This window comes from Leptinotarsa decemlineata, unplaced genomic scaffold (genome assembly GCF_025532065.1).
Source record: "Leptinotarsa decemlineata unplaced genomic scaffold, Ldec_3_MD MMD2_tig00078422_RagTag_RagTag, whole genome shotgun sequence".
Classification (NCBI taxonomy): domain Eukaryota; kingdom Metazoa; phylum Arthropoda; class Insecta; order Coleoptera; family Chrysomelidae; genus Leptinotarsa; species Leptinotarsa decemlineata.
The window spans coordinates 15401208-15426252 of record NW_027412747.1 but is presented as its reverse complement, the minus strand read 5'-3'; the positions used below and the strand labels follow the sequence as shown (position 1 = coordinate 15426252).

At 35.6% G+C, this 25045-nt stretch overlaps 1 protein-coding gene across 1 annotated transcript in view; it reads left to right on the top strand.

Annotated features, from left to right (window-relative positions):
* The window catches only part of LOC111510015 (NPC intracellular cholesterol transporter 2 homolog a), a 30065-nt gene extending 5402 nt beyond the window's left edge, over positions 1-24663 (top strand). The window contains exons 2-4 of the mRNA XM_023165872.2: positions 2248-2358; positions 16125-16324; positions 24528-24663. Coding sequence (XP_023021640.1) covers positions 2248-2358; positions 16125-16324; positions 24528-24614 — 398 coding nt within the window. The 3' untranslated portion in view covers positions 24615-24663. The remainder of the gene's footprint in view (positions 1-2247; positions 2359-16124; positions 16325-24527) is intronic.
* The last annotated feature ends 382 nt before the right edge of the window (positions 24664-25045 follow it).

Below are 25045 nucleotides of genomic sequence, written 5' to 3'. Positions count from 1 at the left end.
GGTAAATGGACCAAACATCTCCGCTACAGTTGACTCTGCTCATATAGAAATATTGAAAGCACAGGATTGGTTCTCCAAAAATAAATCAGTTTGCAATGATAAAAAATCCTCTTTTGTAAGATTTAGTTATGCACCAAAAGGGTATGATCACAACTTACTTTTAAAAGCATCAAATGGTTCGTTAAAACAAGTAACATCAGTTAAATTCTTGGGACTTAACCTCTCAGAAGATTGTAAGTGGAATCATCACATTCATGAAATGTGCAAAAAAATATCACCAATGTGCTATTGCCTGTATCAACTTAATAAAATTGTGGACAAATCTGTATTACTTATGTTTTATCATGCACATGTTCACTCTTTGATCTCATATAGCATATCAGCTTGGAGTTTATCTAGTGAAGCGCAAAAGGTGTTTACTTTACAAAAGAGAGCTGTCAGAAATATTCAAAGAGTAAGTAGACGCACGAGCTGTAAAGAACTATTCAAAATCCTAAAAATTTTAACCTTACCTTGCATTTATATTTACCAGATACTGATGTTTGTAAAATCAGACAGACAATTGTTTGCTCCATTGAATAGAAAGAAATACAGTACAAGAAATTCAACTTCATTGGAAATACCAATTCACAGACCTTTTTATATGGGTATCAAATTATTTAATAAATTGTCACCTCATGTTAGAGAAATGTCGCTGAGAGAATTCAAACAGTATGTGAAACAACTTTTAATTGACAAAGCCTATTACTCTGTTGATGAGTATTTGAAAGATCCTATGTAATGTATAATTGGTTAATGACTTCATGGGTTGATTATAATGCCAACACAATTACCAAATGTGGCTCAGTTCATAATTATATTTAATTTTGATGTACCTACGGTTTCAATCACATAATCGACTGTTTCAATCAACGGGGTTTTCTATCTATGTATTTAGATTTTATTTTATTTTATCTATCATATTTATTTTTTATTTTTATTATTGACTTGTTCTATGTCATCATGTTATGATCGTTATGAACGAATGAATATTATTATTATTATTATTATTATTATTATCATCCATAAATACGATATCATTACCTATGCCGTTTCGGAAACACATCCAAAATGACATTTTGAAGGTAAAATTTCCCCGTCATTGTCCTGGAAACAATTATCAGTTGTTTTCGTGTTCCATAGATGGTACCAACCCACACCATAATGCTTCCACGTTGATTTGGATTGATATTCAAACGCAAATTCAGTCGACGCTGATATCCTGTTGGTCTCCAAACATGAATGCGGTAACCATTATTCATAAGCCCAAAACGGCTCTCATCGGAAGACATGGTATTTCGCCACTGACATTGCTTCCATTGTGAATGGGTTCTTGACCAGTTCAATCGTCTTCGTCTGTGTGCGGCATTTATTCTCGGTGTCCATAAAAGTATGAAGACGCTTACGAATCGTGCGGCTTCACAAATTGTTGCCATTCGTTCTTTGGAAATGTCTTTGGAAATGTCTTCTATAGCCTTGTGCTGTTTCAAAGGGGTGCCTGTGTTCATACTGCAACAGGTACCAATTCTGACGGTGTGTTGTCCATCTTCTCCGACCGCTTCGGTGCATTTCGTGAACATGCCCACATTCTTATATTACCTTAGAAACCGTGCTCTGGATAAAACTTAGTTCTCTTGTTATATGCTATTGTGTCCACCCTTGCTGGTGCAAAGTTACAATTCTCATACAATATTCTTCAGATAAACGTGCACCAGACATTACACATGAATTACTTACATTATATTATCATATACGATTTGAAAATTCACTGATTTGAAGTTCTTCATTCGAAAACTTTTATATAACCGTGGACATGGTTTCTTGTAGTCTGTAAGAAAACATGAATGCGGTGGGCTATATGTAAAATATCTCTTTTCCCCTGCTCAGATTTTGTGATAACCGATCCTAAGAGAGATGATATACTTCATTCATAAAAACGTGGTTTTTCATAAATTTCGGGACTAATGAACTACTTAAACCAACAAACATCCATTTTTATATATCAGAAGATTAGACAGCACCACGAAACATTGTCAACCACCTTCAAATGAAATGTATAGAATTTTATAGTATTTTTCCGTTTTTGAGATCAGCACACAACAGCACAAACAAACAGCGATTATTGATAAATTGATATTTATTATTATTCATGGTAATTCTTGCTTCATTTTTGAAAACAATAGATTATTTCGAATATATTTCTTATAGGTAGAACTATCGATGATTTGAGCAACCGTGTACAAATTGGAAACTGCAAAAAACCGCCTTGCAGGCTTAGGAAAGACACTAACGTGGCAGTGCAGATAAAATTCAAACCAGGTAAGGTGCATTTTGATTTTGCTTGTTTTTATTTTTCATTATCGTGTTATTCCACCATGTAGGTTGCTTTTGATTGAGTTTGTATGATGTTTGGCGGGAAGAATCATTCTCTAGGGTAATAGTAAGTAATAATGAAAATTGAATTGAATTGAATTTTTTCCTGCAGTAGACACAGTTTCAGGTGAACCAACAGGTTTATCTTTAATCCGTGACAGAAGAACATGAGATTCAGGATATGAATGGGATATTTTTTTACTATTGGAAATTAAGTTTCATAAATATTTCTCCACTCAATAAATAACTTCAATTCAAACTTCACAAGATAGTATCAAGGATCGGGCAATATACGAGGTCTGTTAAAGAAATAAGGTAGATGTTTCAATTTTGCGCGCCACGTACATTCGATTCGCGATTTTTTTAATTTTTACATGTTGGTACACTCATCTTGTACATATGTTCACAGTTCCAGATATTTAGCATGTTTAGTTGATGAGAGGCTTAAAGTTAAAAGTATTTTGTGTGTTCGGCAATTTTCTGCTAGCGAAAAAAATGCATCAAAGATTTTGCATCAAATTTTGGGTAAAAAATTGAATTAGGTGCTCAAAACACCCGGATTGTTGACGGTGGATAACGGTGATTGTAGTCTGAAATTTATTTTTTACAAGTGGTACAAGTTTTCATAGTAGGTAGAGAAGATGTAATGTAAATGACGACGATCAGCCAGGATGCCCCAGCACCGATGAAAATGTTGAGAAAGTGAAGAAAATTGTTATGGAGAATCGTTGAATCACTATTAAAGAAGTTGCTGAGGATGTGGGCATATTGGTTGACTCATGCCTTGCAAGTTTTTCGGTAGGGTGTGAAGCGTGTGGCAGCAAAGTTTGTTCCAAAATTTGCTAAATTTTGACCAAAAAGCCGTCGCATGAGCATCGCTCAGTATTTGTTGAATGATGTCAACGGCGATCCAGTTTTTCGTAAAAGGGTCATAACTGGTGAGGAACCATGGGTATATGGTTATGACATCGGAACCAAAGACCAATCGCTCAGGAGAGTAAAGACCAAAATAGCAATTCAAGTTCGATCAAATGTCAAGGTTTTTCTCACTGTTTTTTTCGAATACCGTGGCGTTATGCACCAGGAGTCCTTGCAATGTGGTCGTGTGGTCAATAAGGAGTATTGTCTTGAGGTTATGCTCCGCTCGCGAGGAGCAATACGAAGAAAATGTCCGGTACCTATTATGAAAAAACAATACATGACTTTTATTTACTCGTTTATATTTTTTTGGGCAAAAGCAACATGCCTCAGTCATCGTTTCCATCAAATTTGGCCCCGAGATTGAAGAAAATCGAATCGCTGATGAAGCTCAAGGACATAAGTCTGGGTCACAAGATCTTTTTTTTGGAACTTCTGTCCAAAGGCACCGAAAATTATGATGCAGAACTCATTCGATTCGGAATTACCTCTAGAAACTTTTTAAAACATTTCAAGAGGTCAAGAGGGGCTCAAAAAATTGCAAAAGTTGTAAAAAAGGGGGGGTTTGGTTTTTTGCAAATATCTCGGAAAATATCAAAGGATCCTTAAAGAGGAGAAATTTACAAAAAAAATTCCACCTTTCGAAACTCCATCACCAATATTTATAATTTCAATTCAGAGACGGACATAGCGCTAAAAGTGGGCAATGCGCGTCCCACAAGCGCTGACCCGTGACGATTTCTTTAGATATACTTTAGTCAATTAATTAATTTTTACAAGTTTTAAATTTACATAAAAACCCTGATAATTTTTTAACTAAAAACCTCACATTTTTTTCATTCGTTGGAGCTTTTTTGAAAGCCTTCAAAAAAGATTTCCGTTGAAAAAATTTTGATTTTCCACCTCGTTAATGATAAAATCAAAGACGTTGAAAAGTGAAGAATTTAAAAAAAGTCCAAGTACGTTCAAGTGAAAGATACTCACATTGGCATCGTCAGAAGTCTTGAAATTTTGCTTCACAATACTGTTATCATGATGTTTCGACAGGTATTCTTTTTTTCTTGAGAAAAAACCTCCTAATATGTGCTCCCATGGGCCAGACAGATTCGTCCCAAGCTTTATCAAGATTGCACTGATTTATACAAACCTCAAAGGAGAAGTACAGCTGTGGGAACATCGAATTGATTTTTTCGATTTGGGCTTCAGGAAAAGAGTCCTTCATATCCTGAAGAAGTTCCTCAGATGTGGTGGAAGGTTTCAATTTGTACATACAGGTATTAGCAATTCCTGCAGAGGAACAGTTCTGCGATTTTCCTACAATTGGTTTATTTGAACCTCAGAAATGTTTTCTCTCTTTTTTCGGACTGTATGAATTTTTGAGATTCGATATTAGATTCAGCTTCGTGCAATGCAGATGCTACCTGTTCTCTAGATATCAACGGTATTTAATTTGTGGAAATTTCTTTGACAGAATTATGTGTTATGGTTTTCATTCTTTTCTTATGATGGGATACATGTTCCCATTTTTCGACATAGATGTTTCCATTAGTAGGTGTTTGATGGTTACCATCCAAGATGGTGTGGTTATCACTTGGTAGATTTGCGTTGATAACTTCTGGATTCGAATGAGGAACATTGCTTTCCAAAACACCAATCTTAAAACTCATGAGCTTGATCCTTTCAGACATATGTTCAACCATTTGTCTCAATAACACTACTTATTTCCGTAGTTCACTACACCTCAAATCCGAGCAATTGGCACTACCCAAAATTGTCTCTACCGACGAATTGTATGAGTCCAAATCTATGTTCTCGGAATGAACTTCACTGCTGGTGACTGATTCAGAACATTTAAGACATGATAAAATCATAACTTTTTCATCAATAGTTATGCCATTTCCATATTTGATATGTAGTGGAAGTTTACACAGTTCACATACACTACTAATCTTTAATTTGTCGTTGCAATTACTGCAGTTTTTGAGTAAATCTTTGGGAGCAGTTGTCAACTCCTGCTTATCGTTCGCCATGTTAGCACTGGAGACTATACTAAGGTATTTCATCAGTTCGGACTTCCATTGTCTAATATAATATAAATTGATTTGGAATCCCTGAAAAAAAAAAGGTTACCCGAAAATAACAATTTTATCAAAACAAAAAACTGAAATTATGAGGAAATAACATACAAAAATGAAAAATAAAAATAAAAATTAAAAGATTCCAAACCACGTTACGTCACGACGTTTCGATTGTTAGTATCCACAATCATCTTCGGTGATAACTGGACTTATTCCTCCGAGATCTGACTATTAATAGGTCATTCGGATGCTTTCACCTTTCACCTATCCCCTCTTTCCTCTTTCCGCTTCAATGGTTTCAGCGGGAGATAACCGTTTGGCATGCGTTGGTTGTTTTTCGCTTGATAAGAGGTTTTCACATGTTACGTATCTCTACCTAGCTTGACTAAATGCGTTGTTGGACAACATATACGCGGCTTCCTTGAATTTTCTCCTAAACCAGTGTTCCTCTTTGTGGATGATTTCAGCTTGAGCCCATTTGATATTATGTTGATAAGTCCAAACATGCTCTGCTATTCCAGATATGCTGGTTTCTCCTCGCTGTGTGTGTTTCTTGTGCTCAGTAATGCGAACTTTTAATGGCCTCTTAGTTTCACCGATGTATGATTCTCCGCACTCGCAGGGTATCCGGTAAATGCAATTCTTGGAATCGCAGTCCGCGTTTGGTGGCCTGGTTTTTGTGAGGCTGCTACGGATAGTGTTCCCAGATCTGAAACAGGTCCTAATGTTATAATCCTTCTTATCCTTTCCGATAATCTGATGTAGGGAAGTACAAGTACTGGTTGTGGCGGCTTCTCTTCCTTGTGAAGCTCTTGCTGTCTTCTAGCTAAAGCCTGTTCTACCATCACTCTGAAGTAACCATTCCGTTGAAGGTCATTTTTGATGATGCCTATTTCTTTTTCGAGACCTTCCTTTGTATTACAGAGCTCGAAAGCAACGTCTACTAGAGTCTTGATGATTCCTCTCTTAGTCGATTGATGGTGGTTGGATTTCTGGTGCAGATACTGCTTTTATCAATATTTCAATTTTTTATTTTCTGGTTGTAGCTTGTATGTTATTTCCTTGTAATTTCAGTTTTTTGTTCTAATGAAATTTTTATTTTCGGTTATTCTTTTAATTTCTTTCAGGGATTTCAAATCAATTTATATTATATTAGACAATAGAAGTCCGAACTGATGAAATACCACGAAACATTGTAAAAATTAAAAAATCTTGTATGTTCGTTGGATCGTAATGATGTATTATGAAACTTGTTTTTTGGAAATTATGACCTTGAAACTCGAAATTTTGATTTCAGTCTCGAAATTTCCGAGTTGTTATTTGGAAGCTACGAGATAAAAGTCGAAATTTCGGGTATGTATCCGTAATTTAGTGATTAACGTTGAAATTTCGAGTCTCAAAGTACAGTGTCATCCCCAAAGTATGCACCATATGGGAAACTTATTTATTAAGGGTTTTACGACAAGAAGTTATTCCTAATAGAAATTTGTGCATTCCCTAAAACTCAACATGCACCAACAAACTACAGTAAATCACACGTAATATACGAGGAGCCTTCTAATATTTGATTTCGAAACAGGAGTAAAGCACTCTTATTTTGAAAAATTTTGGGAAATGTTATTCAGAAAAGTTGTTCAACATTGAAAAATTCATCTAGATTTCAAGTCATGGCCACCTCAGTGAAGTTTCATTTTTTTACCCATTTTTTTCAAATGGGGACTATGAAAATAAAAATATGCAGAAACGATAAATAGACAGCATCCTGTATACGACGGTTCATCTTAAAAGTCTGCAATATCACAAATTACACAACTATGATGTTAACCACGGTCAATTATTTTGAAGAGTAAAATAATTTTAAAAATTTTTGGTGCAAGTTATTTTTATTTATAAGGTATTTTGGAACAAACTCAATGATTTTCTGGAGATTATTTTCGAGAATTATTTTGGACAAGGACATCTCCAGAAAATCAATGAGTTTGTTCCGAAATACCTATTTTATTTTGATGTTCTGTGATTTGATAACATTGAATATTAAGTTGCTGTTACAGTACAATACGATTTTGAGTGATTTTCGGTGTTAACAAAAAATAAAAATAACTTTGCCCCAAACTCTTCGAAAATAATTTCACCATAGTTGTGTGATTTGTAATATTGCGGGCTTTTAAGATAAATTGTCGTAGTCCCCATATAAAAAAAAATAGTAAAAAAATAAAACTTCGCTTAGTTGGCCATGACTTGAAATATAGATGTATTTTTTAATGCCGAACAACTTTTCCAAATAACATTTCCCGAGATTTTTCGAAAAAAGAGTAAAATACTCTTATTTCGAAAAATCTCGGGAAAAATCTGTGTCAAAATCAGATATTTGAAGGCTTCTCGTATATTACGTGTGATTTACTGTATTTTGTCGGTGCATGTTCAGTTTTAGGGGATGCACAAACTATTATCAAGAATAACATTTTGTCGATAAGGGTTTTTCCCTTATGGTGCATACTTTGGGGATGATACTGTATAATTTTTAAGAAACGTATGATAAAATATTTGGCCCTTTTGCGTTTTCGTAGTTTTCACTCGAAATTCTTGGTTTAAATTTGAATATATGTTTACCATCAACGTAACCATCATCGTAATTATTCAAGTGTTAAAAGGATATGTAGCTCACGGCTAACTGTGAAAGTTTTCATATTTGTGAAAATTATTCAATTCTTGTTGTGTAACTCGATGCATATACATACAGCGTGTTTTAAAATAAAGTGGGCCGGCGGGGGAATGTGACGCTTCGAAATTAAACAAATCCGAATCTGTTTGATACATTAGTGAAATTATTCCAAGAAGGCTGATTTTTTCCGGTCCCTATCGAGAAGTACAATGAGCCTTCTTCCTGAGAATAGTACAGCAAACGTGTCACGAGAGGCAGCACTAGTAGTAGGGACAAACGATAAACTATTCACATGTAAAATAGTGTTATTTACGTAATATTAATTTATTATTTAAAAATATAAATCGGATAAAAAATTATTTTGTGCTAAGATAATGCTAACAAAGCATTTGCGAATTGTACGTCGGATAAACGATATCCGGAAGAAAACATGTTTTTTATACCATAATAATGAGGTTAGATGTAAGAAATGGATACATGCTTCGGGGAGAGTGGATATAACGGGGCAAAAATTAAATAAATATTCATATGTATGCTCTAAACATGAAATGAATAGTAAATTTTTCATAGTTAATTACCATTGATTAACATGAGATATAATCTCAATTGTTTATTAAATTATATTTACTTACTATATTTAATTAAATTTATTTCATTACCATCTACATTTGATTCATATTTCACTAGGAAATAAATCTGAAATTTATAATTATTTCAAATTTCTTTTATTACAGTTTGAATCTACCGCTACTCTTTCACTAGAGTCTGTATACTAACCTGTCTATTAATTCACTTTTTTTTCCAGTTACTTTCAAATTATGGCATGCAAGCCAACGTTTTAATGTTACAACATTGTTGTCCTTCACAGTTGCAAATTTTTGTTTTGCTCCAGGAACATCTTCTTCTGTTAAAAACATTCTTTTTTAATTGTACTCTACCATATGTTCATATGAGAATTAGGCAGTGTTTGTCCCTACCGAACTACTAGAGCTGCCAGTGAGTGATTTTTCGTACTTCAGGAATAGGTTCATTGATCATGATTGCACTGAGATTAAATACATTAAAAATTTGCAAATCTGAAAAATGTGCTCCAAAACGGCCAAAAACATTAACTTCTGAAGAAATCCAACAATTTTTAAAAGATGCACCTGATGAAAAGTATTTGCTGATGAAAGTATGAATTGAAAATTTTTAAATGGTTATCGAAAAATAAATTGTCTCATTAGTTCGGACTTCCATTGTCTATAATATGATATAAATTGATTTGAAATCTTTGAAAAAATCTGTGAGAACAAATTAAAAAGATTAGCTAAAACAATAATAATAACAAAAACAATTATGTTAAGCAAAAAACTGAAATCACAATGAAATAACATACAAGCTACAAACAAAAAATAAAGTAATGAACACGAGCTGAAAAAAAATTAATAACAAAAATTGAATATTAAAGAATTAAAAGATTCCAAACCAAGTTACTTCATGACGTTTCGATTGTTAGTCTCCACAATTGTGTTCGGATGATAACTGGGCTTATTCCTCCGAGATCTGACTATTTATAGGTCATTCGTGTGTTTTCACCTATCCCCTCTTGGTTTAAGCGGGAGCTGACCGTTTGGTGGGAGTTAGTCGCGTTCCACTTGATTAAAGGTTTCCATATGTTACGTATCTCTACGCTAGATTGGCTGAATGCGTTGTTGGACAACATATATGCAGCTTCTTTGAATTTCCTCCTGAACCAGTGTTCCTCCTTGTGGATGATTTCAGCTTGAGCCAACTTGATGTTATGTTGATGAGTCCAAACATGCTCTGCTATTGCGAATTTGCTGGTTTCTCCTCGCATATATGTTGTCCAACAACGCATTCAGCCAAGGTGAAATTACAATTTCATTGTAATTTCAGTTTTTCGCTTAATATAATTGTTATTGTTATTATTATTTTTTTAGCTAATCTTTTTAATTTGTTTTCACAGATTTTTTCAGGGATTTCAAATTAATTTATATCATATTAGACAATGTAACTTCGAACTAATGAGATGAACCACGAAACATTGTTAACCACCTTCAAACGAATAATGAATGTTTGGTTTTGATTTCAGGCTGCTTTAGCTATTGGCCTAACAGGGGCATGCCGTTGTGGTGAACTTTGAAAATCAAAAATTGATGACATGGTCTTTTAATTAAAATTACCCGCTTGTCACAGTCACAGGAGAATTCTACCAAATTTACAAAACGTATGTGAAGCTTCGACCATGCACAGATGAAATAAGGTTTTTTTTTAGTTACAAAAATTGAAAATGTACGAAACAGCCTGTGAGAATAAATAAATTTGGCACCATGACGAAAGAAATAGCAAAATTTTTGCAATTACCGAACCCTGAATTATATACTGGCCACTGTATCCGAAGGTCATCTGCGACTATTTTAGTTAACGCAGGGACATATCTTTCAACTTTAAAACGCCATGGGGGTTGGAAAACCAGCAATGTTGCTGAATCTTATATCGACAACTCCATAGGTAACAAAATGAAAATTTAAAAAAGTATAGTAGAGTCCATTCAGCCTCCAGGGTCATTAGAACCTGAACACAACAATGCTGTGAAAGCTCAGTACGTTTCCCCATCAACTTCAACTTCGACCGCAGCTAATATTTCAATTACCGAACATGTTGAAATAAAATGACCTACCAGGAATTACTTTATAAAATTGTTCAAATATAACTGTTGATTACTATTTTGAATAGAATATGAAAATGAGTTAATGACATACAAGTATTATTATATATGTATTTAAATGTTCATACTTGAAAACAACGCAACCGTAGAAAAAGTATAGTGTACAATGCTTGAGAAAATGACATATTTCTCACTCGCTTGATTTGCGGCCAACAAACTTCTCCGCTCGTGAGAAATATGTCGTTTTTCTCACTTGTTGAACAATATACTAATTTGTCAGCTTGTTATTTATCAAGAAAATCACCAATTTATTCACCCAAAAAACATATAGGACTTTTCCTATAATGATCAACATTGAAGAAAAAAAAAAAGAAACATACTGATAACATTTGCAATCGATAAGAATATTAGGGTCATTTTCGTTCCATGATTTCTATGAAAGTATGATGAAAATGAATGTTGCCGGTCTTCGCTCTACGAAAATTTCTCAATATTATGACATTGTTTTCAAAAATATCTCAACTGACCCTTGCAGGAGATGAAATGAAAAATTACTCCGAAGAATGACAAAAATTTAAAGTTCATCTCCCAAAACTGTCATTGTGACGAAACATATCGAATCGAGTTGACATTTTTCGTCAATTTTAAGAACACTTTCTGTCGTTTCAAACATTTCTGAGTTGAATTAATGATTTATGTCTGCATATTTCTCATGATAAACACTTGAATATCACATATCACATGTATTGTTTCATGCAGTGAACTCGTTAATAATTTGGACTAATAATAATTACTCATTGAACATTGTAATATACATTAAGAATTTTCTTTCATTCGAAGATTTGTATCATGCTCAATTACTTTGGAAAAAAAATCAGAGAATGTATACAGTTGAAATTGATCATCATGGTTCCCAAATTAAGTCATAATATTTTCATTCCTGAGGTTTGATGTATGACCAATTATTTTGCAAAAGTATTTAGCGGACATCAATTTTATTATATGTGACCAAATTATGTGATTATATCTAAATGTAGGCTTTTATGGCTGGCATCAATGTTTTGGTTAGTTCTTGGGTTTTGCCAGGTTTTGGCGTATCAACTGAAACAGTTAGCCGTGAGCTACATATCCTTTTGACACTTGAACAATTACGGTGACAGTAGTGAACCTATATTCAGGTTTCTTCTTATCTCACAAACTTGTCGAATTCAAACCAAGAATTACAAATAGAAACTACGGAAACGCAGAAGGGCCAAATATTTTATCATACGTTTCCTGAAAATTACGACGATGTGATAATGGTTTCATCTTTCAGTAGACAGGTTCATATTTTTCATTTCTCATTTGGCTTCTGTGAAATATGAGCATGATTTGAGTGATGCTTGGAGTATGAGACACTATGAAACGATGAGAATAAAAAATGTTTTGACTGATACTGAATTTTCATATTTCAGTATTCGAAATCGAATTGAACTTACATATTTCAGGTGAAATATTCTCTACTATATGCAATTAAAGACTACTGTCACTATCCATTCTTGTTGGTACCCCACATCCCAAACAACTAGATGAACAGACAGAGCACCGAAAAGCCTTTCTTTCTTGTATCTATGGAGTAACCGACAAAGTGAGCAGACTCCTGAAGAAGAATGATATAAGAACAGTATTCACAGCCAACACAATCAAATTTCCACTTTTCCAAGAACACCTAGGGACACAATACCCAATTGGGCGTGACCAACAGAGCCTATGAACATAGGCTCGCTCTCCGTAAATCAGATCCAGCCTTATCCTTTTTCAAACATCACCGTGAAACAGTCATACAATAAGCTTCGAAAACACCAAAACCATTGCCACCGAAAACATTCTTGAGGCCAGGATGACCCGCGAAGCTATTGAAAACGAGATGACACACAAAGATTACCTGTTCCATGGAGAGCATTGCTGTCGCCCTACACATTCAACAACACTGCACATCTCGCTTCTGCAAGTCATAACCCTATTTTAATTACCGACTTCACTATCGCCCCTGCTACCTGTCCCCCCGCCACTCATCCAGGGATATAGAAGGTTTGTTCTGGTTCTAACATCCGAAATTGTTTGGAAACTGCGCAAGACATGCGTACAAACAAAAAATCTCAAACAGTCTGAAATAGTCTCGGACACTTGTTCAAACCAGAACGCTTTTGAGGAGACCACTGTGCCACCTATCGTATATATGAAGAGATGAAGACGAGAAAATACTATTGATCATGTCCATTTTGTTATGTAGCGTATCCTTATAGTCAGTTCAAATGTTATCTACCCTCAATCATCAATTATTCAAATCCAATAAATGAAAAAACATCCTAGCAAATATCCCAAACAAATTTCCATATTAATGCGCATGAGCAACGGAAACAGTTCTCAACAGTTCAGCCTCGAGAGCAAGAACGATTCGGGACGGTTCAAAACAGTAAAGGATCATTTCGCAGTCGAAACCAGAACAGAGGATTCATCATTCCGAAATTATCCTCAATAAACCAGAACGCTCTATATCAACTGCGCATGATCCTGACGTCCTAGAACCTTAATTTCGTTGAACCAGAACAAACCTAAATACTAGACCAGAACCGGTGGACTGTGGACCGACAGTTGACGCTTGGGATTACGCAGATTGAGACCCTTACGTAGACCAACGACGAGACCTGGGAAATGGTCAGTTTGAGTCACCGGCATCAGAAACCTTTACAGCGTGTCATTGAGGATAAGGTAGTGATAGATTTTAGAAAATGACTTCAAAGTTGAAGCCGAAACGTCGAATTATCAATATCTCAAGGCGCGGTTCAACCCAGAGTTCAAATTATCATATTTGATAAGAAGGGTGTTGGTATTGATCGTCTGGCAAATAAAAAGGCTGGGAAGTGTGCCATATCTTTTAACAAGTCTTCTCCTACCGCTTGGCTACCGACGGTCGGTCGGTAGCCAAACGGTTCGGCGTGTGTGCTTTGTTCACTCACTCAAATTGACTGCCGTGTTGGTCGGTGGTTCAAGCCCTAGTCTGAACGATCGATCTTCACTTGCTACCGTCCAACCCGTGTTAGGAATCACACGTTGGAAGGTAAGACATCGTTAATCCTTAGCTCGCACAAGTTTCGACTTCTGAGGGTTGTCGTTCGTAGCGGTGCGACAGCTGGTTAACGGAAAAACAGATTTTAAACATATTTTAAACAGATCATCTTCAACGAGTCATTGTCCAGTGATTTTTTTTCCAACAAATGGAATCCGTATATTTCTTCTATATTCAAAACAACAACTACATCACTTTGCAATCTGCCTTTCCCAAGATCATGTAAAAAATTATTTTACCTTCGTTCAAAATACTTAGATTGTATTGTGGAAGAACAACATAGTTTTGGAAGTAAGTCTTTAAATATATACCTTTTGTTGCCAATGAGACTGGCTGGGTTTTTCTGCCTAAGTTTATGGGGTATCTCAAGGGTCATACCTGTGTCCTAAACTGTTTCAACATCGTGTGAATGACATAGATTAATGTTCCAATTCTCAGTATTTCATAGATGATTTGAAGCTTTGTATAGCTATACACTCCAGGAAGGACTCTGCAATTCTACATGGTGACTTGACCATTTTAGCAACCTGTAGTTGAAGACTTGGGTATAGACATCGTATATTGAGTATGATAATGAGAATGTCCAGATATACCAATAACTGAATAGCATTACAGTTTTGTTCATGTGGTACGTAATGTCTGTAATGAAATACCACAGTCGGATTTGACTTCTGAAGCCGATTCACGGTAGTCCCGTATCTACATTCAATCATATTATCCACTTTATTTTTGGCCTTAGAAAGGAAATCAGAAATTTTACTGAGTAACCCTTCAATAAAAGTACTTATTATTATTATTATAACCTTTTGCATAGTTTTTTCCATAAAAATAGCCGCAATTGCCCCCGTTCTTTTACCAAAATATGTAGAAGTTACAAATGTCTTGATTGTTTAATCTGATGGTATATTAATCTCTACGTGAATTTGAGGCTTTGTTTTATGACTAACTTCTTGATTATGTCTGCGTTGAAACCATCATTATGTTTCACCTGTATAATTATTTGAATTTTCCTATTCAGATTGTTAGCAGACGAAAGTAACGAGAATGTTCTGTGTAATATCGAATTGTTGACTGCTCATTTATGACGTTCAGTATGGAAAGGATCACTTATGATTGAAAAGGCTGTATAGCTCGGTTTTCTGAATACATTGAACTCAAACTTATTATGATAATATGTGGTGGTCAGGTCTAGGACATTAATCCGTTTCCTTATGTTTGTTTCGAGTGTGAACTGTATGTTTCTGTTAAGATTATTCATATATGTTATAAATTGGTCCAGCTGTCGTGAAGTATCTCAGAAACAGGCGAGAATATCGTCTACATATCTGTACCAAAAATATATATGTTTTCACCCAGGTCGGAGTTTACTATAGTGGTATCCAAGCTGCTAAAAGTGGACATAGGGGTGAGCCTATTGATGAACTCGAGTGTTGTTTATATTTTCCATAAATTACAAATGAAAGTGGAATAAAAATATAGGAAGTATTCATTCTTTACTTTCACATTTCTTCTATTATCAACAGCCAATCCTCACCCCAAGTCCAATCCCTTATTTTTTTGTCATCTTATTCAACTACCAGTTTGGATGACTGTCGATATCTTAAAATTTGTAAAATGAATCTTCATGAGGAAAATCATGGAATTTCATGCCCTAGCCTATCAACTAGGATAATAACCTCCTACTCTTAATATTTCCCAAATGAAGGAAAACATTAAACATCTTCTGAACGAATTAATAGACGTTTTCATCTCCCAATTTTCTCAAGATCAGCAAACTATGTGCGATGTTGATATCATTTCAAAATTCAGCCAGCTCCAAAAACCTATAACATGATGGCGACGTAGACAATACATGAGAGAAAACTTTGAGGTACAGCTGGATCTGTGCAGAGAAGTTGTTATTATTTATATTTTTTCTCAATTACGTCTAGCCCAGATTATCTTTCTGAAGTATGATGTCTAGTCCAGATTCTCTAAAGTATCTACTCCGGTTTGTTTTCATGATTTCAAATTTCACAAATATATTACCTCCTATAGTACGTATACACACGGTACGCTGCCATTCAGAAACATCGAAGAGAGAGCTGGGGGAAGATGGAGGTTGGAGCTAAAACTCTTGTGTAAACCTTCAAGTAACTTTCAGTAACGGGTCTCGATGATTTTTGATAAGTCAACCTGTTTTAGAAATATCCAGTTCAGAAACTAGTGGTTTCCCAAGAAAGAGAGCTTTGTATAAATGTTTTACCCCTACAATGTTTATTTTTATATTTGGAGATCGAGATATCAAATCCCTGAAGACCACAGTAAACGCCAATATTCTAGGAATTGAATTTCCATTCGTTGGTGTGGACGGTACAAGTGCATGTAAAGACATTTACAAAGAGGATGGAAAGACCAAAGTCAACTGTGATCTGAAGGCTGGGGAAGAATACTACTTTAAATCAAAAATAGAAGTTCTGAAGGTTTACCCGAGGGTAAGTATGTCCTGAAGAGGCGAAAAAAATTGTAAAGACTTGAAACAAAATAATGTTTCTATCAGTTCATCATAGTTATTTTCCATTATTGGGAGGGCAGAATTATAGAAAAGGAGAAGTTTATTATTTTTGTGGGGTATACATTGATTCAATATACCTATTATATATGGTTTGAAATCAGGAGAGAATGTGGTAGACAGGTCAAGGTGAAAAATTCGTTAGTGAACATAATGAAAAAAAAATCGCCTAGAATATGCGATGTGCCAATAGCCATCAACAACTCTACTAAATAATTTTCATTGTTTTACTTCTTTCTTCGATGTGTTGCTCTTCTAAAGCCATCCTGTCTGAGTCCTCAGAAAAGTTATAGATGGAATAGGAAAAATTGTAAAACTACACAACATAAAAACGGCCAACGAGAATCTCAGAAATTTATCAAACAACCCAATATGCAAACTCAACCTGGAAAACCAAGGAATATATAAGATTGCAAGTGCCGATTGCAGCGAACAAAACGTCGGTCAAATAAATAGGCGACTATCAGGCAGATGATAACTCACTTCTCAACAAACAATCAAACTGAGCCATATGCAAACACTACTTAAATACAAGTCACGAAATCGACCAATCAGAATTTATCAAATTTCTTATTGATATCACCTTGAATTTATGATGATTGCGTTCTTGTTAATTATCACATAACTATATATATATATATATATATATATATATATACACATATATAGCTCTTTTGGTTCTGGAGATATACAAGCAAAACCAAAAAATCCCAAATTTTTTTTTCCTATATCTTTTTCATTCGCAGACATATTGGAAATCTTTCTATATTTTGATATTGGCACTTGATGTGAGCAAGTGTCATCTGACTTGGGGCATCCCCATCTTTGATTTTTTTTAATACCGACCTGTATTTTTGTTGTAGTTTTTGGATCGTAGACGTTCACTTTATACTAAGAAATTAAATTTTATTTTATACTTCGAGATGTTTCGGAAATATTTGATTATAATTGGGTGAATTATTCCCTCTTGAATTACGACCCTGGAAATTGGTTGACTGAGTTGAATAAAAACACAATAGCAACTTTCACGTCTTCCTATGTACCGTAGAGTTTTCAGATAGATTTTTCCCATTTTTAGGTACCTATTCATATTTCTTCCATTGCTCTGAGTACCTCATCTAGCCTCGTTCAATCTTACCTGAAAAGCCCTGCCAATCAGATTTTAGTGTACGATTTTTATCATGTGCGGCAGCATGCTTACCGAATGATTTCTCCATGTCAACTATCTCAACATCAACATGGATTTGTTACTAGGCGTTCTAGTGTTACAAATCTAGTCATTATTACTCAATTTATTTCCGAAGCAATAGATAACAATGGTCAAGTTGATGTTATATACACGGATTTCTCTAAAGCATTTGATAAAATTGATCATGGTATCTTGCTTAATAAACTGATGAGTTTCGGTTTTTCGAATACTGCCTGTCAGCTGATGTAATCCTATATGTGGAAAACAATTCGTGTCCTATAACGATTATGAATCTAGAACACACATAGCTTCTTCTGGTGTGCCTCAGGGCTTCAACCTAGGTCCTCTTTTTTTTTGTTTATTAACGACTCATGTGTAAGTTTAGCTTGTAAGCGGTTATGCTTCGCGGTAGGTGATTGTGTAAATCTTCATTCTCAATTAGAATTTCTTGTTGCTTGGTGTAGCAATAATAAATTGAAACTCAATGTGGAGAAATGTGCATTGGTGAGTTATAGTCGAAAAAGGAGGTTTATACATTCCCGTATGTAATACAGGATTTAGATCTCCTGAGATGTAATGAGATCCAAGACGTAGGGGTAATATTCGATCATACATCAACATTTGGTAGGCATATTTCACAAAAAGTTTCAGAATCTCCCAGAGCTTATGGCTTCATTGTTAGAAATTGCAGAAATTTTCATAATATCAAAGCCATTAAGCTGTTGTATTTCACCTACGTACATTCGAAGATAGAATATGCAAGTATCGTCTGGGGTCCATTCTATGAGATTCATAACACAGCCATTGAAAGAGTTCAAAGAAAGTTTTGTAAATTTCTAATTTTCAGAATAGATGGTTCTTACCCTGAAAGAGGTATCAGTAATGATGTCATATATGAACTTTTGGAATTTTTTAAATTAGAGCATCGCAGAAAATGTGCGTCGCTCATATTTTAATTCAAGTTGGTGAATGAGAGAGTTGACTGTCCTAAAATTCTTGAACAAATTTACTTCAATGTACCACGGCCAGCTTCACGATCTCAATCCATTTTTAGACCTCTCAGAGCAAGAACTAACATTATGCTCAATTCTCCAATATATGTTATGTGCACAAATTTCAATAGCATTCGTGCCCATGGTGATTTATTCTTCACTAACCTTCATAACATTATTAGAATTGCTAACGAGTACTTGAAGTTGGTAATTAGAATTGGTTTTTCTTTTTTGTTCATTAATTTTTCGTTTATGGTTAAGTATTGTGAATACAATTTTATATTGTCCTGTAAATGGGTAACTGTTGGATAATCAAGCTATTATTATTATTATGTCCAACAGGACCATGACATTATTATTCCCCCTCCTTCCTTTTTTGAATTCAAATTGTTCATCTGAAATGGTTTCTGTCTTTTTCTCAAGGTGGATGAATCTCTTGGGGAGAATTTTATCAACATTCTTGGCGACCGCGCTCAGGAGTGAGATAGGTCTGTAGCCCTTCAGATCCGTGCGTCTTTTGCCCGCATTGTATTTGGGCAACATCTTTGCTTTTTTCAAACAAGCTGGATAGTGTTACCATTTCATTTTCGCGTGTATTATGTATATAAACTGTACTAGGGGCTTACGGGGCAGATTCTTGAGTAGAACTGCATCAACCTTGTCCGGACCAGACGCTTTTCCATCTGTGAACGGAGTATAGGAGAGGCAAATATGTGAGCTGAGCTCATTAAAATAAAACTCCATAACTAGAAATTCAATCCTCTTTTTAGCCAGACAGTGAGCCAGGTCAGGCAGACAGTCAGCCAGCTAATCCGGTTGAGTCACGAGGTCCCGTGGCTTCAAATTCAGTCAGTCAGTGGTTGTCTCACTTGTTCTCACACAGAGACTGCGTGGGAAAATTATTCAAGCCTGGAGATTCTGATCAGGATAATGGGATGAACTTATGAAATTATTTATTGTATTGTCACCGATTCTTGATGAGTTTACAAAGTTTAAAATACATCTGCCCGGTTAATGTTGGTCAAAATCAAGTCCAAAGGAGTCGGTTGCAAACAAACAAATATACAAGTGAAGATAATATGAGCGTGTTCAGAAGCAATTTCGTCTCATTTTAACCAGTACCCCGAAGAACAAAAAACAGAACGGATCTATCATCAGTAAAGATGGTTTTTTAAATTTGGCACAATCCTCATATGATCCCACTCATTTGTGTCTGAAAAATAATTAAATTGGCGACATCATTCATAAGGATGAATTGATGACTGAAATAAATAGAAATATTGACTATAGGCACACTTTTGTGGGAACGTCAGAAATACCACACACGGTGTACAACAAAAACGCATCCTAGCATTCTTCAGTGTATAGACATTTTGATGTTACTTGACAAGATATAGCTAAATATAATAATATTTTAACAAATTCGTGTACAAATGTTTTTTAATGAAAACTAATAATATGAACTATCGGCTCAATTTTACTAATGAAAACTTTCGAAACACTGGTTTTAACAATATTTGAAATACAAGAAATGAAACAAATGGTTTAATGATGTATCGTAAATCTTAAACTCACTTGATGGACTAGAGTTCAAGGTTCCGTACATGTAACTAATCATTCAATAATGTTCTGTGAATAATCAGATACAGCCTTGAAGTTGCTGTTTTTATAAGTGTTTTCCATTATGGTTGATTATATAGTCATTTGTAGTGTTCAAGATTTTTTGATGAAGAATATAATTAATATAAAATACCTGAATATAAACTCGTCATGTAATACTATGTTGATGTTTTTTCAATATTTTTCCATCCAAAGAGATGAATACGTCTAGTATCAACATTGTATCAAATTGTTACTGCAACCAAATGAGGTGTTATGCTAAGTGAAAGTGAAAGTAAATAGTGAACACTATACCTACATGTTATAACACAGATACAGAAGAAAGCCCACGAATACGACATGTATTTATATATCCTCTTAATAGACTTCAAACAAGAGTATTTAACAGTAAATTAAGAGAAGAATTTTATTAGTTCAGACTTCCATTGTCTGATATTATATAAAATGATTTGAAATTCCTGAAAGAACTGATAAAAAAAAGAATTAAAATAGAATAAATAAAATAGATAATGGAATGGAATAAATGGAATAAAAAAAAAGTTAGTTCACGACGTTTCGATTGTTAGTATCCACAATCGTCTTCGGGTGATGACTGGACTTATTCCTCGGAGATCTGACTATTTATAGGCCATTCGAGTACTTTCTCCGCTTTCCTTTTTCCGCTTCACCGGTTTAGTAGGAGATGACCGTTCGGCGGGAGTTAGTCATTTTTCGCTTGGTTATGGGTCTCCATATGTTGTGTACCTCTACGCTAGCTTGGCTGAGTACATTGTTGGACAATATGTATGCGGTTTTTTTTGATGTCCTCCTGAACTAATGTTCCTCCCTGTGTATGATCTCAGCTTGGCACCACTCGATGTTATGTTGATGGGTTCAAACATGCTCTGCGATTCCTGATTTGCTGGTTTCCCCTCGCTGTGTGTGTTTCTTGTGCTCGGCAATGCGAACATTCAATGGCCTGTTAGTTTCACTGATATAGGATTTTTTGCACTCGCAGGGTATCCGGTAAATGCAATTCTTGAAATCGCAGTCCACGTTTGGTAGCCTGGTTTTCATGTGGCTGCTACGGAAAATGTTTCCGAATCTGAATCAGGTTCTGATGTTGTACTTGGACTCAATTCTTCTCATGCTTTCCGATAATCCTCTGATGTAGGGAAGTGCAGGCACTGGTTGTGACGGTGTCTCTTCCTTGCAAGGCTCCTGCTGTATTTCAGCAGAAATCTGTTCCACCATCGCTTTGGAGTAGTCCTTTCGCTGAAGATCATTTTTGATGATGTCTAGTTCCTTCTTGATACCTTCCTTCGTATAACAGAGCCCGAAAGCACGGTCTAATAGAGTCTTGATGATTTCTCTTTCAGTCGATTGATGGTGGTTGGATTCGTGGTTCAGATACTGTCCTGTGTGAGTGGGTTTTCGGTATACAGATGTTTTCCACTTACTGTCGGTTCTCCTCACCAATACGTCTAGGAATGGCAATTCGTTGTGGACTCCCTTCTCCATTGTGGAAGTGATGGAAGGTCTTACGCTGTTGATGTGTTTCAGGAAGGCGTCTAGTTCAGTATTTCCAGGGTTCCATATTATGAAGGTGTCGTTCTTTCAGGGATTTCAAATCATTTTATATAATATCAGACAATGAAAGTCCGAACTAATGAAATTCATCATGAAACATTGTCAATCACCCTCAAACATATTAACACCAAATCGTTATTTTTAACATCTCGACACGTGTTTCAATCACCAAGTGATCATTTCCTAGAGAAAGATTGAATTGGAAAAAAATTGCAAGGCTAACCCTAAATAGGATTAGCCAAAGTCCCTAAATACCCTAAATAGGGTAAGCCTTGCAAGTTTTTTCCAGTTCAATCTTTCTCTTGAAGCTGATCTCTTGGTGATCGAAACACGTGACGAGGTGTTGAAAATAACGATTTGGTATTGAGAAAAAACTTCAGTAATATTCATTACTACACCAAAGGTTCCAAAAATTGCATCACAAGTAAATATTATCAGACTCACAGAAATGTTGCATAACATATTTATCAGCAGAAGATGATACTCCTCAAAAAAATGGAACAATAATTCAATTCAGTTTGTTAAAAACAGAAGGATGATTAAGAACTACGAGCCCTACGATGAAATTGATGAGAAGAATAATTCTTGGATCGATAGAAATGAGAAAGTTGATGTTGATGATGATGATAATAATAATATTTAGTTTGCGTCCCAAATCGTCCGTTCCTTGGTTGTACTTCCCCCGACAACAGGAAGGTCGTGGACTTTTGAGTTTGAAGTGTCTACATGACAGAATTGTACTTGATATAGCCTGTAAAGTCGTCAGGAGTTCGGATCTCCTTCTCCGCATGGTCCGTGACCATGAGAGAGCAGGACTTCGAGCATTTCTCTTCAGCGCAGCTGCCCGAGCAGCTGATGAACTCGGTTTAGTTTTCGTCATTGAACGAGGTGACCTCAACTCTGTCACCGAGTTGGAACTCGTTCAGCAAAAAGCTTATGTAAAAGACACAGAGATCACGTCACTTCTGCGGAAACACAAGGATAAGCCAATGCATGGGGTCTTCTTCAATAACATTGGTGACCTTAGCTTATCAAAGCGCCAGACTTTCCCTTTCCTCCGGTCAAGTGGGCTGAAGTCGGAAGCTGAGGGTTTTATCATGGCTTGCCAGGATAGTGTCTTCAACACCTTAGTCTACCGCAGTCGCGTGATGGGTATAGAGGTTCCTGGCACAAGGTGCAGGGCCTGCCGCGAGCCGCCCGAAACCCCAATGCACTTGCTATCAGCATGTCCAGCATATGCGGTGTCGACCTATATCCATCGACATAACGCGGCCTTAAGAGTGCTATATTACCATCTACGTCACTCTTAGGGTATTGACGAGACACCGGTGTTGCCCTACGCTTCGGGAGATATTGAATCCGTTGTGTGAAACGAGAAGTGCCGAATTTATTGAAACTATTCGTTCCCCACCCTCAGAATCGTACACAAGCCAATAAGCCTGATGTAGTTTTTCTCGACCACCAGAGCAAAACGATATATGTCATGGAGTTTTCAGCTCCTGACGAGACGAATATCGTCCGAAAGGAGGAGGAAAAACGGATAAAACATCGAGATTTTCTCTTCGAACTCCGCAGATTCTATCCAGACGACTTTGTCAATATGGTTGTACTGATTATTGCAGTCCTTTGTGGAATGATGCCCTTTCCACTCTTAAAATCATACCGGCTTGTCGGACAGAAATGTTAGCCGGACAAATGCAGAAGGCTGTCATTCTTGGCAAACTGCGCTTGCTCAGGGCACATGATTCACTAACCCAATGAGCACTTACTCACCCTACACCGTGGGGAGTGGTCGTTGGTTGATAATGCTGGCGCGCCCTCCCGAATGTATCGGGGCTTTGGGGGATAGGGCCTGACCAGCGCAAACTACGGTTAAAAAAATAACAACAACAAAAATAATAATAACATTTATTTGACAAGTTACAGGGAAGCCATACGTTGGTAATATACTCACGAGTGCTAGAAACTCCAGAGTAGTTTCTGAGCACTATATGTGAGAGAACATATAAACTCTAACATCTAGGTACGTTTATAATTATCACAATCACAATCGGATATTTCACAAATTGTTCGATTGATGACCTATTTATTTCGTGAAAATTCATATTGAATATAGGATAAAGGCAATAACTTTGGTCTAATTTCTAAGTTCATTATTTGTTACGACCAGTTTCATTTCGTTAGATCATTCTCAAGTAACTCAAGTTACGACCGGTTTCGGTTTGTTAGACCATTCTCTATACAAACTTTCGTAAAAACAATATTGTTTTCTCTCATTTTTTTTGTATTTATTATGCCCTTTTCACTATAGTTTGATAATGCAAATGAATGTTTCTGAATGACTTCATGATTATATGATTAAAGACGTGAGTTTTATCATCTCCATATGTAAATGAAGAGGAAGGACTTCAAACCAGCAAAATATCCTTTTCCATAAATATTTCTTTTCAAAAATGCAATTTCCATGGATGAAATTGAAGTAACGTGATTCAGTTGAAAAGTTGTTCTGAATGTTATTGTGACAGGCTCAATTTGTTCGAAACAGCGCCATTAAGAAAAATATGCAAATTTTATTAATTTCACTCGAATTGGTGGTTGTTTAAATTGATCATAGTTCTCTCAACGTCGAGGAGCATTCTTCGATATACATATAAGAAATAAGCTAAAATTTACATTCCTTAAGTTTAGATCAGCGAACATCCTAACACTTTTTCGATTTTTTTTTTTTTTGATGATATGTGTATTTTATTTTTCAGTTGAAGACCGTTGTGCACTGGGCGCTTACTGATGATGAAGGAAAGGACGTCACTTGTTTCGAAGTTCCAGCGAGAATAACAAATTAGTTAGGATTGATTGTGATATTTTTACTAATATTCAGTCTCCGTTTAGAAAAGGTTTTCAGAATGTAATCTAGGGCGATTCATATTACTTGCTCAGTACCATCAATTGGTAGTACGCCCATGCTTATATTCGGGGTATTATAGCTGATAGACATCTTCGTATCCTCTGGATTATCTCAACGTTGGTTCCTCCAAATCATGCGGACAATCCCAGAAAAAAAAGATTCTGAAGATATTACAAATACCTAAATGAAAATCATATCAGAAGTAACTACTCGGTAAACATTTTTTCTGTTTATGTTAATGAAATGTTTGATTTTTGTTTTGAAAATGACGGAGAGCGCCATATGAACGTTTCTATGAAACGTTTTTTTGGGCGATAGGACCCAAGTACTTGCTAAACTAACTACATCACAGAACTTAATATCGAACAG